This window comes from Ursus arctos, unplaced genomic scaffold (assembly GCF_023065955.2).
Source record: "Ursus arctos isolate Adak ecotype North America unplaced genomic scaffold, UrsArc2.0 scaffold_34, whole genome shotgun sequence".
Classification (NCBI taxonomy): Eukaryota; Metazoa; Chordata; class Mammalia; order Carnivora; family Ursidae; genus Ursus; species Ursus arctos.
Genome location: NW_026623030.1, coordinates 3,538,430 through 3,556,952, shown reverse-complemented (window position 1 = coordinate 3,556,952; position 18,523 = coordinate 3,538,430). Strand labels below are relative to the sequence as shown.

The 18,523-nt window shown below is 60.2% G+C and overlaps 1 protein-coding gene and 1 long non-coding RNA gene across 4 annotated transcripts; one reads left to right on the top strand and one right to left on the bottom strand.

The window, feature by feature from the left end:
• The first annotated feature begins 33 nt into the window (after positions 1-33).
• LOC123000429 (uncharacterized) lies at positions 34-9,136 on the top strand. 2 transcript variants are annotated; one of them, XR_008957009.1, is made up of 5 exons: positions 34-120; positions 875-966; positions 2,507-2,882; positions 4,553-5,473; positions 6,046-9,136. It is a non-coding gene; the product is annotated as an uncharacterized LOC123000429 (long non-coding RNA). The 2 variants fall into 2 exon arrangements; XR_007190582.2 differs by having other exon boundaries at positions 37-120; positions 875-2,882.
• Positions 829-15,056, bottom strand: AIFM3 (apoptosis inducing factor mitochondria associated 3). 2 transcript variants are annotated; one of them, XM_057305915.1, is made up of 20 exons: positions 14,995-15,056; positions 12,433-12,614; positions 8,359-8,572; positions 7,996-8,105; positions 7,700-7,809; positions 7,561-7,605; positions 7,237-7,333; positions 7,045-7,157; positions 6,666-6,752; positions 6,171-6,262; positions 5,930-6,060; positions 5,711-5,826; positions 5,531-5,602; positions 5,393-5,456; positions 4,721-4,797; positions 4,497-4,614; positions 3,131-3,229; positions 2,771-2,846; positions 2,131-2,235; positions 829-1,192 (listed from the first exon to the last, which is right to left on the bottom strand). In XM_057305915.1, exons 2-20 carry the CDS (start codon positions 12,461-12,463, stop codon positions 1,153-1,155), a joined length of 1,797 nt encoding a protein of 598 aa, XP_057161898.1. In that variant the 5' UTR covers positions 12,464-12,614; positions 14,995-15,056; the 3' UTR covers positions 829-1,152. The 2 variants fall into 2 exon arrangements, with proteins under 2 accessions (XP_057161898.1, XP_057161897.1); XM_057305914.1 differs by having other exon boundaries at positions 7,700-8,105.
• Between the last annotated feature and the right edge of the window lie 3,467 nt (positions 15,057-18,523).

The window sequence follows — 18,523 nt, the reverse complement described above, 5'->3', positions numbered from 1 at the left end:
GCCGCACTTCCGGCCTGCGCCGCACTCCCCGGCAAGCTTAGCGCTCGTCGTGACTCCGCGGGCCCGCGCAACTTCTGGAAGCCGGGAGTGTGTAACCCTCTGAGGAGCGTTTCCCAGCAAGTACGCGCGCCAGATGCCCCCTTCCAGTGAAGGCGGCGTCCAGTCTCCAGCCCCGTCCGGACTGCACTTTCCCGGCGCCGGCCAGGCCCACGCCGCCCGGAGATGGGCCACACCTCCCGGCATGCCCTGTTTGCCCGGGACTCGGCCTTGACCGTCCGCCGCTCCTGGGCTTGCAGTGGCCTAGGAGGAAGCCGGACTATCCCCTTCCTGCCTGCGCCCCCACTTCTGGCCCCCGCGTCCCCCCCTGCCTCCGCATTCCTCTTGACTGGGAGGCAGAGTGCCACAGAGGCTCTAGATTCTCTTGCCTACTTAATAGCTGGGCCTTGTTTTCTTTACCTGCAAAATGGGGGATTCAGAGAACTCTGGTTGCCATGAAAAGCATGGGCTCTGTCTCAGGACCCAGCCCTTACAGCCCTAAGTAGGCACATGCCCCCAAACTGCCAAGCTTGAGCTGCCTCTGACCTCTGAAGAAGCACTTCCCATCTCAAACCCTTGGCACATGCTATCCCTTCTACCCAGAGTGCCCTTCTTTCAAAATGCAGATCCAAGACCCTGGCTAGAGAAGCTTTCCCCAGCCCCGGGGGCAGAATCAGTTGCTACTCCCCCTGAGTTCGTGTAGGCCGAACTGGTGTGGCCCTGAGCATTATGTGGTTGTGCTCTCTCCCTCATGAGTGTCTGTCCAATCACAATGGAAGTCACACAGCTCTGCAAAGGTGTGCGTTTTAATTTTAAGATAATATCTAATATGTTTCAGGGTCCCGCAGGAGACCAGTCTCGAGAGGGAGAAGAGGATAGGCCTGTCCTGCCTCCATTGCCAGCCATCAGTGGCAGCTGAGGCCTTGGGAGGTAAGCATCTTTTGGAGGCAGCAGAAGCCTCTCTGGAGGTGAGCCAGGCAACCAAAGGCAAGCACTGGAAAGACTCAGGTTCTGCCCTGGGGGATCCTGGGAAATTGGAGGTTGGCACCTGCCCCCAGGGCTTGGCCTCTGTCCCTGGTGCCCAAGCGTGCCTGCCCAAGTCTGCTGCATGCGAGCTCAGGATCCTTTCCCTGTGAGCCAGGACATGTCGCCGGTCCTGCAGGAATGAGGGGAGGAGGAGTCAGGGTAGAAGACAGCAGGTTACCCATGCAGCACCATGATCCCTGAGGACAGCAGGGGGCCTGCTCTGTGCCGGGCCCTGGTGCCCAGCAGGAATGGGTACTTAGGCAGAGAGGGGAAGACCATGGGGTACAGGCTCTGGGCTGAGGTGGGAAAGGCTTAGAATGGTCAACAGGAAGGACAGAGGACCACGTACTTGCTGTGCAGCACAAACAGCCTTTTCGAAGGCGAGAGAGAGAGAGAGAGAGAGAGAGAGAGGGAGAGAGAGGAGGCCAGGGAGAATGTCATTCATCATGTTCCCTCTTGGTTCTCCATTGTTACCAGCCTGAGGTCTACCCCTGTTCCGTGGCCTCCAAGCTTTCCCCAGTCCCTGGGCAGGGGGAGGGGGCCTCTCTGTAGGCAGTTTGAGCCCACAGGGTGACTCCCACTGGCACCATCCTGGGGTGAAGGTAATGGCTGACATCCAGCATCCCCCAGGCACCAAACAACCACCTGACATCTCTGCAGGGCACCCCAGAGGCATCACTAGCTGCTTTACCCGTCACGCCACACACCCCCCACCCCCGGCTCTGCCAGTCTCAACACAACCAAATCCAGTTGAGTGTCCCAGGCCAGGTGATGCCCAAGCAGTGGCTTTGACCAAGGGCTTTGACCCCTCCCCATAGCACTGGCCCTGCTCTAGGACACAGCCTCTTTTCCTTCTTCTATCCCCCCAGGAGCACAAATAATCAGCCCATTCGTAAACCACAACCCTTGTCCCACACCACCCATAGTACTGATGCCCCATAGACTGATGTGGACCAAGAATAAATAGGGGGAGGGCTCTGTAGGGCTACAGGAGTGTAGGGCTACCAAGGGCCAGTCTCTTGGGGGACCTCCCCCCACCCACACCAGACCTCTGAAGCCCACACTCACTCCACCTCCCGCTTTCGGATGGTACGGCCGGAGGCTAGCACCTCAGCCACCTTGGACACGATGGGATCATAATTCATGCTGGCCACAGCAATCACCTCATCGCCTCTGCAGGGACAGAGTAACAGCCTGAGGACCGCCCAGCAGTGGCTTTCCTTCTTGGAGACCCTGATGCTCTCTTCTTCAGCTGGGGTCCAGGGAAGGATCTTACTCAGGGCAGCAGGAGTATACTGAGCACCCAACCCTCCTTGCTTTGTTTGGCCCAACATGGGTTTGGGGATCCTGCCCAAGGCCCACGGAGGCTCCAACCTTCCTCAGTGGAGTTCAAGGCTGAGCTCCCGTCCTGGGATCACCACTCTACCTGTGTGACTTTCCTCAGTGTAAAAGTGGGAGTCCACAACACCCACCACAAAGAGCTGTCCTGAAGATAAAATGTCCTGCCTCAATGGGTGGCTGCTGGAGTTAATACTACCCCGCCTCCTCACTTGGCCCTGGAGGGTCTCCTGCCTAGCTGCCTCCCTTGGCCACTCGGTCCACCTTTCAGGTAGGTCCCCTCTACTGGAGCAGAGCTCCTCAGGAATGAGCTCCCCTTCCCGACCGAGCTCCCGCTGCTTCGCGCCTCATTCCACCCCGTTGCTCTCACTTGGTGTAAAAAGCCACGAATTTGAGCTCTTCCAGATCCCCCTGGATGATGACGTCGTCGAAGCCTTCTCCGTACCCTGTGGGCCGAACAGGAGGGGATGGGGCTCCCCCAGGTGAGCGCCCTGTGCCCTCCTACATCCTCCCTGAACCTCCCACCCGGCCCCGCTCCCTTTGTCCCTTTAGGTGGCCCTTAGAGCCGCCCCCAGCCAGTTTTTGCTCCTCCTATGGCGGACGTGGCCACGCCCCTAGGATGCTCATAGCCCCGCCCTAACCTCCAAGCTCCACCGCCGCACTCCGCCAACACCTTAGCCACACCCCTAAATGCTCTCGGCCCCGCCCCTGTCAGGCGCCCCTCCGTTACCCGCGTAGCGCAGGCTCTTGCCGAACATGGCTGTCCACAGGTAGGGCACGGTGCTGATCTCCGCCTCCTGCGCCAGCATGTTCTGGGCCGCCACCCGGCCTGTAGGACCCAGGGTCGTGAGAGCCCCGACCCTAGCCCTCATCACCCCTACACTGCCTGCCAGGGCTCTCTGGGGGCCTCTGACACGTGGGGCTACTCCCCCTCCTCCTCCTGCCGCCCCCCCCCCCCCCCCCGCCTCCCCAGAGGTCAAGTAATGCATCATCGCTCAGCCCACTGCCCACCCTCGATCGCAGCTGATCCGTGCAGAGGGGACACCTGGCTCAAAGCCGGTCGCTCAGATCACTTCTCTAGAGAATTTGAATGAAGTGCCCCCCCAGACCTGGAAGGTTTGCTTCCTGGGATTGTGAGGTTGTGGGGTTGCCCACCATTTCAGGTGTGCACACAACTCATCAGACACATCAGGTATGAAGAGGGGGGCAGGAGAATGGGGCCCAAGTACCTAGGGAAGCAGAGATGACAGCCACACCCAGGGCCCCACAGAATAGCATGGGTGGCTTCCTAGTTCATATGAGGCCCCCTCGCCCCTGTAGATGGATGGCTGTGATCTCCTAGACCCTCCCAGTTAAGCCTTAATTGTGCTTGGCTGATGAGGAGGCTTTGGTTCCTTAAAACTAGCACCAACTTTAGACCTTGGACCTGAATGGAAGTTGGTACCAGGAATGGGATTTCAGGCAGCGGACGCTCAGATAGCGCGAAGTCAGGGAGGAGAGGCCAGGGCAGAGTCTGCTGGCCCTCCCCATGAGGCAGCCAACGTGCTGGCTTGTTCATCTTAGGGACCCAGACCAGGCATGCACCGTAAGTGAGGCTTCAGGGCTTGGTGACCACCAAGTCGGGGGGGGGGGGGAACCACTCGGTTCCCCACTGAGCCCAGTTCCCAGGCCCAGATGGCTGCCTCCCAAGGGCCAGCATGAAGCAACTGGGTTCACAGAGACAGTCGAGCGGCCCGAGGGACACAGAAACATTGAGTGGGAAGGTGGCCCATATCCTACTAAATCGCTTTCTTTCCCTGGGTGACTGCACAGGTTGGTGAGGATAAAAGGAAGGAAGAGGCTGGTGGAAGGGTGGGGTGGGACACTGTGGCTAGACGGAGGGGGTGTCCTGAGGGCATGGGGTGTGGGGAGGGGGATGTCTATGGATGGGCCACAGGGCTTGCTCTTAACTGGCTGGTCAGACAGGCCACCACCGAGCCCTGAAAGGCTAACCCAGAGACCAGGACCCAAGGCCAACAACTGGGGGGTGGGCCTGGGGGAGGCTGAGACCCTGGGACAGCCTCCCACCCCCCATCCTGCCACGGGGCTGGTCATACCCTGGGCATGAGCCATCTGCCAGTGTGGGATGTTCACTTTCCGATTGTTCCTCCAGGCCAGGGGGAAGGTGACAGCATCGCCAGCTGCAAACACTCCTGGGACGTTGGTCTGCATCATCTGTGGGGAGAGGACCCGGGGCTCTGTGGGTGGGACGGGGGCCTTGGCCTGGACCTGCCACCACCCCCACCCAGCCCAGCGCCCTGCCCGGCCGGCGCGGCCCCACCTTGTTGACAGGGATGAAGCCTCGCGAGTCCAGACCGATGGAGCTCTGCCTCAGGAAGCCCGTGGCGGGCACCGCGCCTGACAGGACAGGGGCCGCCATGTCCGTCCCCTGGTGCCTTCTGTCTCCGCCTCATCGTCCTCCATGACCCATACCCTTCCCTCACCACGGTCCCGCCCCACACCGATCGTCCGACGGGCTGCCCACCCCACGGCCTTCGCGCGTCCTGCCCCCTCCACCTGGACCCCCCCAGACCGCTGGCCTCCCATCCGGCCTCAGCTATCACCTCCTCCGAGAGACTCCGGGAAGCCCTGGGGGGCGGGGGGGGCGGCATGCCATACCCCCAGCTCCTATGCTGCCACCTCCCAGCTCTGTCCCTCCCTGTCCTGGCACCTCAACTGGAGCAGGGCCCAGCTGGAGGCTTGTGGCCGGCAGCCCACGTGGGGCAGGCCGTGGAGGTGAGTATCTGTGGGCAGCGGTCACTGGGAGCGTCCTCCACGCCAAGCCCTGGCTAAATGTGCGACACCCACCCCCCGACGGCCCTGGGAGGTGGGAACGGGTGGGGTGGCCATTTTTAGACGTGGAGCCCAGGCTCAGGGAGGGGAAGGCACTGGCCCGAGGCCCGTCCGGAGCGTGTGCACGTGCTCCCTGGCACCGGCCTGCCCGCCCGCTCACCAATGCCCACAACGCAGACGTCAGCCCGCACGACCTTGCTGCTCTTCAGCACGACCTCCTTCAGCTGTGGGGAGGAGGCAGGTGAGCAGGTGGGCCCAGCTCCCGGGACCAAGGGAGGGGGCAGGACGAAGGGCCCACCTTTCCCTCCTGGGCCCGCAGCTCGGACACCTCTGTCTGCATGTAGAACTTGACCCGGTTGTTCTCAAACATCTGGGAGGGCAGGTGGGCAAGAAGTCCATGCATGAGAGCGTGGCCAGGGGTTGGGCTGGGTGCCTGGGGTTCCGAGGGGCTGAGTGCTGGGTGCCAGGGTGGGCTCACCTTCATGAGGGCACGACCGACACGTTCCCCCAAAAATCTCCTGAAAGGCGTCTCCTCCAGCTCCACCACGGACACTGAGTGGGCCTTTTCGGTCAGATAGGCAGCCACCTCCATCCCTGGGGCCGGGGTGGTGGACGGCAGGCTGGCACCCTGCACCTCCCGGGGCCAGGACCGCCCAGCCGTCACAGACCATCGCCCCCACCAGCCCTGGCCGCTCACCCAGGAAGCCAGCTCCCACGACCACTGCGTTGCGGCCCCGGGCCAGCCTCACCACACGATTGGCATCTTCAGGGGTCCGGATAGTGAACACGTTCTCCACCTCTTTGCCTTTGCAGCTCAGCGTCTTAGGGCTGAGTCGTGGCCAGCATCAGTGAGGGGCTCCCGGCACCCCAAGCCCTCCCATCCTGGCTGGTGCCCTGCAGAGTGTCCGTCAGGGGACAAGGGGGAGACACCCTCCCACCTGCTCCCTGGTGCGAGCAGCAGCTTGCTGTACTCCAGCTTGAAGCCATCCTTGAACACAACCTTCTTGTTTCTCACGTCCACTGTGACCACCTGCAACCCCCGTGGGGAAGAGTCTGGGCCTGGGCGTGGACTTGAACTTGGCTGCCCCTCCCACTCCTGCCAGACCCTCTGAACAGAAGGTTCACGGGGCTGTTCCTGCCACCTGGGTCATCCTTCCTCCCAGCTTCTCCTCCTGACACTTCAGACACCACCTTCCCCTCAAAGCCGTCCTCACGCTCCCCCGTCCCAGCCCTGAGCAGATCTCTGCATGTGCCCATAAGCCTGTCGGGAAGAGCTGGTGCTGCCGTCCAGGCCCGGAGCACAGGTGCCTGGACAGCAGGGCCCAGCGGGCAGGACACCCGCCCCCAAACCTCCAGGGATCCACGTGGCCTCACTTCATTTGTGGTTCTCACTAAGACTTCCCCAGGTTTGTTTCCGAGTCTCGGCCCCCTACCTGGGCCTCGGTGAGCACCTCGATGCCATAGGCCCGGAAGAACTCCTTGGGCCTCAGGGCCAGCTGCTCAGGTTGGGCGTCCAGGGACTGCAAGAGATAGCTATCTTGAGATAAGGCCAGGTGGCCACCGTTCCATTTTGCAACAGAGGACCCGAGGCTTAGGGAGGGTAGGGCTGGGCCCCGTTCACAAAGGGGCTGTGGGATAGAATTCAACAAACCCGCATCTTTCTGGGGGTACCACAGATAGGACTGGCAAGAGCAGAGAGGGCCGCTGGCCGGAGCCCCAAGGGGAGACAAGCAAGGTGCTGAGAGGGGCTGACTGTGCCCAGAGGGCTAGGGGTCTGGGCCCTGCTTGGGCCCCATTTGCCCCTCCTCCCACCTTGCTGAGCTTCGGTCGGTCATAGGGGAGGTGCCGGTCCAGTGTGCACAAGACGATCCTGTCTGAGAACCCCTCCTGCCGCAGTGTCTCTGCGCACACTAAGCCCGCTGCACCTGAGGGGAGGGTGCTGGGGTCAGGGACCATCTCTCCCCCACCCCACCCCACCCTGCCCCCCATAACCCCACCACCAACCTGCGCCTACAATGAGCACGTTGGTGCTGCTGCTGTGGCCAGCACTCGGAGAGATACACTTGGCCATCACCTTGGTTCTTCGCTGTAGCTGCAAGGCCTGGGGGTGGCCGGAGAGCGGAATGGAGCTGGGAGCTGGAGTCACGGACATCCTCCCTGTGCCATCATCCCAGCAGGCCGGGTCCTGCAGCTGCAGTCCAGCCGCATCCCCACCATGTAGCCTTTCACTCCGTTCCCCAGGCACAGGGCCTTTGCACATGCTGATCCCTGGGCCAAGACACTCTCCTCACTTCTCCCTTTTGCCTGAGCCCCAAGCCACACCCTCACCTGCTTGCTGGCCCGGACGTACACCTTCTCCTTCTCAATCTTCACCTGCAAGGGCTGTGTTGCTCAGGACCAGGTTTTGGGGGCTCCATCCCCTGCCCTGCACTCCCAGGCTCCCACCCCACTGCCCGCCTGGCCCCACCTGGAATTTGTGCAGACTGTCCAGGCCAGGGAAGTCCTCTAGGTCACCGGTGCTGATGTTGAAGCAGGCGCCATGCCAGGGGCAGCGCACCCGGCCGCGGGACAGCACGCCTGGGGGAGGGTGGTGCTGGGCTGGCGCACCAGCAACAGTCCCTCTCCCCTGTCCCAGCAGCTGCTGGCTCTTCCCCACAGCCCAGGAGACCCCACTAATACATGAGACTCTGAGGGTCCAAGGAGGACCCAAGCACCCTTCAGGGAGGTCCCACCCCACCTCCTGTGTGTCCTGGGACAGCTCACCTTTCACCAGGGGCGCGCCATAGTGTGGACACTTGTGGCCCAGAGCGTGGAACTCCCCATTGTCCTTCACCAACAACACCTTCCCCCAGCCCAGCTCCACTTCCCGCATCCTGGGGAGGGGCTGCACTCAGACCTCAGGCCACACACCAGGCCCCACTTCCGGTGGACACCTCTTCCCAGAGTTCAGCTTTCTGGGGAGCAGGCCCAGACCAGGAGAGGCCACGACAGTGGTGGCTGGTGCAGGCGCTGGTCAAAGGCCCCTTCCAGGCCTCCCAGCCCACCCCATCCACAGCCTGCGCTTCGCCTTCCCATCTTGGGCCCTCGGACGGCCCCCGCCACCTTCCCCCAAGGCCCAGCACCCACTGGCCATTCTCAAGGTCCTTGACGTGGCAGACAGCGGCCTCCACACAGTCCTGAGCGCCAGGATAGGGGTGAGGGGCGGGCAGGCGCTCCTCAGCGTGGAAGTGGCGGGCTGTGCCATTGCCCTGGTAGGCCCGGGGGCTGCCCTTCCCGCCGGCCGACAGCTCCTCCTTGCCTCGCTCCTTCTCAGGCAGCACCACCTCGATCTTGAGCTCCACTGTGGGTGGGCAGGACAGCACCGTGAGCCCCCAGCCTGGCCCACCCCCTCCCTACCCCACCAGCTCTGGGGCTGGCCCCTTGGAGTGAGTTCTCTCCCACGCCTCCACCTTTCCAGAAAGCCCCCTGCACCATCAGCAGAGAGCCTTAAAACAGGCGAGAAGCACAACAGAGGCAGCAGGTGGGTGAGCTGTGTTGGCTGGAGTTAATCTCTGCATGTTTTCTTTTTCAGTAACACATGAGTGAGGGGGGCACAACTGGGGGTCCTTTGACCTTGACATTGCCTTTTCTCCAAGAATCTATGGGGGGGGACGGAGAATACTGGTGCCCTGAGCCCTGCTCTGACCCCAAGGGCATGGCCCCTGATGGAGGAGGACACCCCTGAAGGATCAGGGCACGCGCAGAGCCTGACTCAAGTGAGCGTAGGGCATCCAAACCTGGGTGCGGCTCATTTCCTGCCCAGTGAATCTGGGTGACAGCAAACAGACGGTCTGTTGTTCTGTTTGCAACTTTCCCACAGGTTTGAGGGTTTGTTTTTTAATTAAAAAAAAAAAAGTGTACACAATGTATTTTCAACTTCTTAAAATACCCATGCTCACCAATTTAAGAATCCATCATTTGCCAAGCCCTGGGTTTTCAATGTTCTCATGTGCTGGGGTCTGGGGCCTTGGGCGTGACCCCCACCCAAAGGGGTATGTGCAGAGGGGTGCGGGGCCCACCTCTTGAAGCCTCCACACAGAAGACACTTCCCCAGAGTGCCCATGGGGCCCACTCTAGCAGGCAGTTAGCCGGAGACTGTCGTTTTCATCTTTATATTTTTCTGCATTTTCTAAATTCCCTAAAATGTGCCTGGGGTGTTTTTCTAATTAGAAGGGAACAATAAACAGAATTTTTAGCAGCGATAATCCGGCCTCCTGGGCTGAGTGATGGAAGCTAAGCCCCTGGCACAGCATGGGCCTGATGGGGAAGCAGGAGGTGCCTCCCCCAACTCCCAAGGCACGGGAGCCTCCAGGCCTCTCCCCATTTCACCTCTCATCCCCGCCACCCCAGACCTGACGCTCCAGAAACAGGACATGGAGTCACAGCTCTGGGCCTTTGCCTATGCGCTTCCCTTGGCCTGAGCTGCCATTCTTCTCAGCCCTGGCTCACTCCTGCCCATCCCCCTGGACAGCTCAGGTGCTGCCCCCTCCGGGTGCCCACTCCCGGCATGTGCCTCCCCTCGTGCTGTGCTCATCTCCCACCCTGGCCTGGCCCGGAGCCCAGCAGGCAGGCCCGCACCCCCTTATCCTCAAGTCCCAACCCTTAGCCTGGCCCAGGCACGGCAGGGGGCAGGGGTGAAGGTCTGCTCCGTGATTCCAGCGGGGCCCCGGAGCACACCACCCGGCTGAAGCTGTTGGGTCAGGTGGGAGGGGGGTTGAGGGTGGGGTGGGCTCTTTGCCTCCATTTTCCATACTTTATGTAATGGTGTTAGAATGTTTTGAGAAGATTTAAAAAGGAAAATACTCCCAACTCAGCTGACACCAGCTATGTGAACTGTAGAGAGGAAGCTCACAGGAACAGCTTGGCAGGGGCCCAGATAACAGCCAAGCCAGACTGTTTGCATCCACCACCTCCTTCCAGAAGGCTCCAAGGAGCTCACAGATGCAGTCTAATGCGAAGCCATCAAGTCAGAGCCAGTAGTGGAAAGGTGGATGGAGAGGGGGTCTCTGCTCACCCACAGAGCCAGATCAACCCTAGTCTCATGATTCCCAGGAGCCCATGTGACCACGGGCCCCTGTCTTATCCCCTTTGGACCTCAGATGCCTTCATTATAAAACAGAGAACAGTGCCTATCTCTTTGGTGATAGTGAATACTGAAGGATTTAATATATGTAACTCAGAGTAGAAGCTCAACAGATGAAGTTGGGTAGTAGCATTTTATTGATTAGCTCTGAGCCTCCTGGCAGCCATGGCAAAAAGGGAAAGCCTTTAAGTGGCACTTGTGGCCTAATAAAAGGCAAGTGACTAGATGCCAAGAGATCTGCACTTCTTTCTAGTTCTGAGCTTGGCAAGGGTCTGCCCTGGAACACTTCTTATCACGAACATAGAGCCAGTGGAACATGGGGAGTACAGAGTGAGCTCAGGAAACATGTGCTGGTGTTCTCCAAGCCAGAGTCGAGCAAGATAGAAGGTAAAGAGTTTGCACAAAGACCTTCAGCTTGCTCTGTTCTCCTTGTAGCCCCTCCTGACCCCAGGTGAACTTCTATGGCCCAAATGCTCTCAATCACGCACCCTGAAATTCCCTGAACCTTACCCCTGACCTGCTCAGTGTGGGTGCCTACCCTCCTGCCATAGCCCCACAGGGGAGTCCTGAGCATAGGGAGCTTACCTCCCAAAAGAGGGGATAATAGTGTTCTGCACATGCCTCCTTCCTGTGTGCCAGGCCCTGTGCTAATCACAACAGTCTGCATGGGGTGGGGTGGGGGGCGAGGCAAAAGTGTTAACCCCACTTATACATGAGAACACAGAGGCCCAGAGAGGTGAAGTCATCTGCCCAGGGCCACACAGCCAGGAAGGGACAGGGCTGGATTTGGGCTCAAGAACGCAAGTTCTTATCACTGCCTTTGGGGTGGTGAGAGCTGCCAGCTCCGACCTGGTTGCTGGTGGCCAGGGGTCTCAGGCAGGCCAGCCTGGTGAGGGCCTTTAAAGAAAGCTGCAGGTGGTATCCTCTGCTCTTGGCCTCCGGCCAGACCAGCTAGCATTTTCCTGCCCACTTCTGTGGGGGGAAGGCTGAGGCAAAGACAATGGCCATCATTTGCCCAAGTCATACGTGGAGCCAGGAAGGGTGTTGGGATCGGGCCCAGGGCTGGGTACTCACAGCAGGGGCATGGGGGGAGGGACAGCTGGCTCCTTGAGGCAGGTGCAGGGGGTTCCCTCTGCCTGTCAGGGCATTAAAGGTCTCCTCTTGTCCCCAAGTTCTCCCTCAGACCCAGGATAAGGAGAAAAGCCTCATGCGTTCCAAGGTAATGGAGCTGATGGGTATCAGGTATAAGGGGAGCCGGCTGGGGCAGGGTAGCTGGGGTGGCAGGTGGGTGGGCACTGACTGGCCACTAGAGAGGCCTCTCTGGGCCTCCATTTCTTCATCTGTGACATATCTCCATTCTTTTGCCTTCCTGAGTGTTGTGAAGAGAGAAGAGGGAAAATAGGGGCTGGAGAGAGAGCCCAACAGACAGAAGTCTCCATGGAGAGCAGACCCAGGCCTCCCTCAGCACCCGGGAGGTCCCCACCTCGAACTGGAGCCACTTGGGCCAGGCAGGGCAGGATGTCCTGCACAAATGGGGAAACTCGGCCGAAGGTCACACAGGGCATCAGAAGAGGTGAAAAGGGCTGTGATCTGTCCACTCCACCCTCGTGGCAACTTTGAGAAGTCAGGCTCATTTTGTAGAGAGGGAAACTCAGGCTCAGAGAGGTAACTCGCATGGCCTGGGTCACACAGCGGCTGAGGGTGTCCTCAGAGTCCCTCTTCCCCAGCCTTAAGGGGAAGGCCCCCCTGCCCTATCCTGGAGCAGGAGGAACCCTAACTTTTACTTTCTGAGAAGGGTTCAGTGGCTATTCCCACCAGAAGCACCCAAAGCCCCAAATAAAGAGGGGGACCCATTGGAGGGGGGCCAAGAGAATGCTCCAGGCCCCCACCCCCTCCTGCTTGCAGGGAATTAACATTCAGAGCAGCCTGCCGCCCAGCCTGACCTACTTTGGAGGCAGAGGGGGGAGGGGGAGGAGGAAGGTGGCTGGAGGAGGGAGGGAGGGAGGAGAAAGGGAGGGAGGAGGGAGGTGGGCTGGGGGAGGGAGGGGGAGAGAATGAGGCAAGAAGAGAGAAGGTACCTGGCTTGGGCTTGGAGAAGCACCCACCCATGGCGAGTGGCCCACAGATGAATGGGGGCAGGTACACAGATGATAGGCAGGCTGTGGGAGGCCTAGGGTGCCCCCCGCGGCGGCGGGGCTGGACTCCCCATGGCCCTTAGAGATGCTGGAGCTGCCATCCCAGCTGGAGCTGCCTCCAGGACCTGCAGGGGAGACAAGGGGCATCTGTAGGGACCAGGGCTTTGATGGGGGCTGTGGGGAGAGACACAGAGAGATAGAGACACACGGGGGCGGGGGGGGGGGGGCTGGCTTCCGGAAGATGCGGACATTTGAGCTGGGAGCCACTGCTGCAGCGGACCCTGGAAGGCACCTCCCTTCTGAGAACCTCCAGGCTCCCTACCCTCACTCTCCCCTCCCATTTTTGCCTGTGGGCTGTGCCTACTGCCTAGGGGGCCCTCCGCTCAGATCTCAGCCTCTCTTTTAGGTCTAGCCCCACAGCTGCCTTGTCCGGTAAATCCTGATTTCTGCAGCCCACTGGAAAGTCAGCAGCCTGGGAGCCCTGGGACCCTCTGTTTTTCAGGGAGGCCACAATGCCTGGGGTCCAAACCCAGGTCCCTTCAGGCAGATCAGAGCCCTCTTGATCCTGGGGTTTCTCCTTCCTACAATGGGGGTGACATTTAGTTCTCCTAGGTCCTGGCCCCAACTCTGGCTGGCAGCCCCTGGATACCCACCTCCTCCAGGGGCAACCACTGCTTCTTCCTCCCCGGCCCAGCAGTAGATGGAGGCTTCCCAGCAAAGGGGGCAGGGGTCCAAGAGGCCACCCAGCCTCCACCCCTCCTCCCAGTGTGAGTGAGGCCAGGAGAGGCTAGGGGGGTGGGGTTGGGCTGGGGTTGGTCCCCAGGGAAACCCAGCTCCATGGTGAACAGAAGTGGGCGGCCAGCCCAGGCCTGATGGGGTTGGGGGAAAGGCAGCCCAGGCACCCAGCCCATGCCCAGCAGTCATGAGCTCCCACCCTGTACACAGCACCCCCTTCACAAATGCCCTCGAAGCCTGTGGTGCTGAGATCACGATCAATAGCAGATGGAGAAACTGAGAGGCCAAGGGCTCACCAAGGTCAAGCAGAAGGAAGGGGCATCCAGGAGACCCCCCCCCCTTGGTTAGTTTCAAGATGAGCAGGGACCCAGGAAGCCCCATATCACCCTGCAAGCCACAGGGCTTGGGGAGAGGTCACCAGATCAGCAAAGAGATCCCTGCAGCCAAAGAGTCCTCAAGGCCACAGGGTGGGCCTTCTGGAAGATGCAGTTTACAGACTGGACTTTGGAAGGCCTGGGACAAAGGTGTAGCTGCACTGTTTACAAATGACCTCCCCCCAGTCTTGCCCAGATCCCAGCAAGGGCTTTGAGTGGCTGCCTGAGAGCAAGGGGGCCAAGAAGACAGGAGGGACAGTTGGGAAGGACCGTCTACTTCCTGGCCTCTGATCTTACCTGCGCGAGAGGCACCCATTACATTCAGGAGCCAGTGGCAGCCAAGGCCACCTGGGCATAGCGATACTCTTTCCCCCACATCTGTAGGACTTGGCTACCACCTGCCCCGCCTGGCCCCTCCCTGGGCACAAAGGGGGCCTTCCCCAGATCCTGGCTTCTCCTGGGGCTCAGCCCTGCCCACCTCCTTCCTGCCCGGCCTCAGGCTTCACCTGCTGGGCCACAGACATCAGAAAAGGTGGGACTTCCCCTTGCTGTCAGGTCCCTGTCTAGGCGGTTTCTCCCTTCCCAGGTGCCCAGGGTTCCTAGACCCTCCAGGGCCTTGGGCCCGGAAAGAGATTTGCTGGGGATTGAACCTTCTCCGGTCTACCATGTGTGCAGGCTCCGGGCGCCGATGCCTCTAAGGCTAAGGCTCTTGCCTGTGGAGAAGCAGGAGGCGCCCCCAAGATTTTGTGGAGTGCTGTCCCTTGCCCACAAACTACCCAGTGCTGAAAAGTTGTTAACTGTGCCCAAGTGCTAACTACCCACCAGGAGCCTGTGTCCTGATTCGCGGGACATCATCCCCCCAGGCCAGTGCAGGCTGGGCAGAAACGGGGGGGAAGGTGCTGTCCAGTTGGGGGCCTCAGTGGCTTCCAGCCTTCCTGGGGATGGCAATCAAGTTTGAGGCGCGTCCGCCCTCGCCTGGTCCCCCGCGGGGCTCAGGCGCAAGCCTCCCGCGCACTCTCCTTGCCTTTGCACGTGCAGTCCTCTCTACCTGGGAAGACCTTTCTAGCAGCCTTCCCGCTCATCCAGGTGTCCTCACCCAAACCGGCGGCCCCGGAAGGGGGACGGGCACACAGCAGGGCGCCGCGGCGGGCAGGGAAGGGCCCGGGCCGGGAGAGGAGAAGGAAGAGTGGCGCTTCGGCCCCCAGCTTGTCTCTCTCTCTCCCTCTCCGGCTGCCTACCCCAGCCCCCATCGCGCCGGCACCGGGTCCGAGACCTGCGAGCGCGCCCGCTGGCCCGGGGCGCGGAGGCAGGGGGGCCGGGACCCGGCAGCCGAGCGGGGGTGGCGGGGTCGGGGACCGGGATCCTGGGGGCTGGGGTCCCCGGGGCGGGCGCTCACCTGGGCTCGGCGCGGGCCTCTGCTCTGGAGCCGCTCGGGGCCTCGGCCGCGGGGGGGAGGGGGGGACGGGGGGAGGAGCGGGCGGGGGCGGGGCCGGCGCTGCGGCGACACTGCGGCCGGGGAGCCCGCGGCGCCCAGCACCGCCCCGCCGGGTCCCTGCTCGTAGATGGGGGTCGGTCCCGGGTCAGAGGCCGGGCTGGTGGCCTCGGAGTCCGCATGCGGGTCGCGGGGTGTAGGGAGGCATTCGGGGGCCCTTCTGGCCGTGGACGCCCCCAGCGGGGTCTGAGTTCCCGGGGATCCTCTGGACCCTAGAAGGGCGCCAAGCTGGGCTGCGCACCGGCTCTGATTCTTGTTCCGGTTCTTTCTTTTCTAAGTCTTGGAATCCCGGGCGGCGGAGTGACGTGAGGGGTGGGAGTTGAATCACCCGGAGTAACCTCCCCAAGAAGGAAAATCCGAATCACTCGCGACTGCCCTATAGGTACCTTGCTCCCTTTGAGGGCTCAGTCTCCTCGTTCTCCTAGCTCCCTCCCCTCTCCCCACGCTTCCTAAGGTCTCTTAAATTATATTTAATACATTTTCTTTTTCCCACCTGTCATTATGTCAGGAGAACTTCCCGGGTCCCTATAAATCATGATGCACCCTGGTGTTGTGTCCCCTCTTCCAGGAAGCCCTCCTTGATCAGCCGTCCTGGACTCAGAGTTGGTCAGGCCCTGATATCCTGGCTCCTGGTTACCTGGTTTCACTGTCCTGATTGTCCGGATCTTTGCATTGTGTTCTGGTAGAGCTTGGACCCGGGCAAACCAGGACTCAGTAACTATGTGGGAAGTGAATGAAAGACACTTTTCAGGGAAGCAATGTCACATCTATCATTCAACACATCAGGGCGCCCACCAACCCTGTCCTATTAGTGCTCCTTTGGCGGCTCCCATTGGCTTCTCTTTTTTTTGCCACTTCTCCCCTTTCTGGGCCTTGGTCTCCTGTAAGGATGACAAAACAAGACAGCAGTGAGAGTCGCCTGCGCCAGGCAGATCCAGCCTTCAGAGGAAGTCCTTTATTTCTGACCCACCCCGCCCAGGGGCAGAAGCACAACTCCCCCTTATTTTACAGATGTAGACGTTCAGATTGCAGAGTCTCACCCAGGGGCAGGACCAGGGCCTGCGTGGGTCACACCTATGCGGGTGGGTGTGGGGCCCAGACCTTGGAGGGGACAGGTGGTTCTCTGCTCAGACCATCCCTCTGTGGCCACTTGTGTGGTTTCCACAGTATGAATGTTGCCCCTGCCACAGGAGAGGCCTCATCACTGGACAGATGGCGTATTGGGCCTGGTGCCCTTGGCCTCCAAAGCGCAGCCCCCATCCCACACACTTGCTGACCTTGCAGCTCCAGGCCCCTTAGCCAGGAAGACAGTGGCACGGCTGTGGCTTCGCATGCATGTATTCCTTTCCTTCGCTACAGCCTGAGGAGGAAGTTTCTCTGTGTATCATCTCCATTTTACAGTTGGGGAAACTGAGGTTTAGAGAGGTTAGGGACTCCCCAGGTCTACCCACTGGCGAGTGTCAGAGCAGAGACTTGAATCCTGGCAGGCTGGCTAGGCTGTGCTGGGCTTGCAAGTGGAGGGATAGCAGCGGGAGGGGAGAGGCCTGCCAGGCCTGGCCAAGGCCCCACGGTCTCCAGGGCAGAGTTCAAGTCCGGCTCAGGGACCTATTTGTGTCAGTGAACCCCTGTGCCTCAGGTTCCCCAGAAAATGTGGGTTAACTGCTCTCCTGATGAGGCGGGCTGCCAGGTCACCATGACAGGTGCAGACCCACAGGAAATAGAAGATGCTCAGGATGTGGGGTAGCGGCTGCTGAGCGTGGGGTGGCAGAGCTGAGATTGGGGAACAGGTCAGTGAGGTTGCTGTGTGAAAGCCAACAAGCTGGAGACATGCACTGACACGGGACTAGTGCAGCCCTGACATGGGGCAAATCCGCTGCGGCACCCTTGACACTAGAGATTGGGCTTGAGCTCCAGCTGTCCTGTGGGGGCAGAGACTGGAACATCATCAGGGTACAAAAGCTAAAACCAAAGCTAGGCTAGGAGTGCTGCCTCAGGGACGCCTGGATGGCTCAGCCCGTGAAGCGTCTGCCTTCAGCGCAGGTCATGATCCGGGAGTCCCAGGATCGAGTCTCGCATCGGGCTCCTTGCTCGGAGGGGATCCTGCTTCTCCCTCTGCCTGCTACTCCCCCTGCTTGTGATCTGTCTCTCTCAAATAAATAAAAACTTCTTTAAAAGTTAAAAAAAAAAGGGCAGGGTGCCTGGGTGGCGCAGTCGTTAAGAGTCTGCCTTCGGCTCAGGGCGTGATCCCAGCGTTCTGGAATCGAGCCCCACATCAGGCTCTTCCGCTGGGAGCCTGCTTCTTCCTCTCCCACTCCCCCTGCTTGTGTTCCCTCTCTCACTGGCTGTCTCTCTCTGTCAAATAAATAAATAAAATCTTTTAAAAAAAAGTTAAAAAAGATTTTAAAAACTAAAAAGAAAAAAAAAAAAGGACTGCTGCCTCATAGAGGGCCCTTAGATTTGGGGGTGATGCGTGTGGACAAGGGGACCTAGGGAGATTCAGGAGGCCTCTGAGCCTTGGGCAGTCTGAGGTCCTGGTCTTGCCCTCAGGATGATTCTGGCAAGGCAATAACATCTGGTCTGGAGAATACCCACCGAGATGATAGTAAAGAGGGAGATCGAGCCCCAGGTGACCTGGGGTGGCTGAGAGACCCCTAGACCCAACAGATACTCCAAAGGCATGGAAGCGGGTTGCCAACGTTTGAGAAGCAGGTGTGTGTGTGTGTGTGTGTGCATGAGAGAGAGAGGGAGAGATCCCTGCCCAGGCCTGTCTCTGTTCTCCTTTCATCTACCCCCTCCTGTCCGTTTCCCCTGTTCCCTATTCCGCCTCAGCCTAGGGCCCAGAGGCCAGGGTGTGCAGGATGAGCCTCTGGAACGTGACCCAGCCTCAATACTTAACATTGGGATTGACACTGGTGCCCCCTGGAGGGCAGTCTGAGGGCCAGCAGGGCCTCCGGGAGCTTTGGGACTCTGAGGGCAGAGGCTGAGTCAGTAGGGCCCTCTTCCCTGCCAGACTTCAGTGGATTTTCAGATCTGGAGACCTCAGTTTAACTAACTGATTCCCAGGAAATATTGGGGGGCTGATACAGCACAGCCAACGCCAGACCTGAGGCCGGCTGTGCCCACAGCTTCACAGTAATTCAGTCATAAGGAAGCAGAAGTTGGGGGATCCCCAGGTTGGGGAGCCTGGGCCTAACCCCACACCCCAGCCTCATTCCGGACTTGCTCTGGCTACTGCAACCCGGCCTCCCTGCCAGCCTGGTTTGGTCTACACAAACCGTGTCTGAACACCGTGTCCTCAGCACCTTCTGGGTTCTCTGACTCTGGGGAGGCCAGCTCCAGCACCTACTGACCTCTTCAGCCCCACCTTGCTTTGGATTGCTGCCAACACTGACCTGTTCCCAGGCTGTGGGGTGACCAGTCCTAATTCCAGTCC

What these genes read in the sequence shown, in the direction of transcription:
- AIFM3 (XM_057305914.1), bottom strand. Translation starts at nt 12,463, where the DNA reads ATGGGTGGGTGCTTCTCCAAGCCCAAGCCAG. An exon ending in ACCGACCGAAGCTCAGCAAG is followed by an intron (nt 6,753 to 7,044) that starts GTGGGAGGAGGG and finishes TATCTCTTGCAG; the next exon opens with TCCCTGGACGCCCAACCTGA. An exon ending in CGTGGGAGCTGGCTTCCTGG is followed by an intron (nt 5,827 to 5,929) that starts GTGAGCGGCCAG and finishes CCCCGGCCCCAG; the next exon opens with GGATGGAGGTGGCTGCCTAT.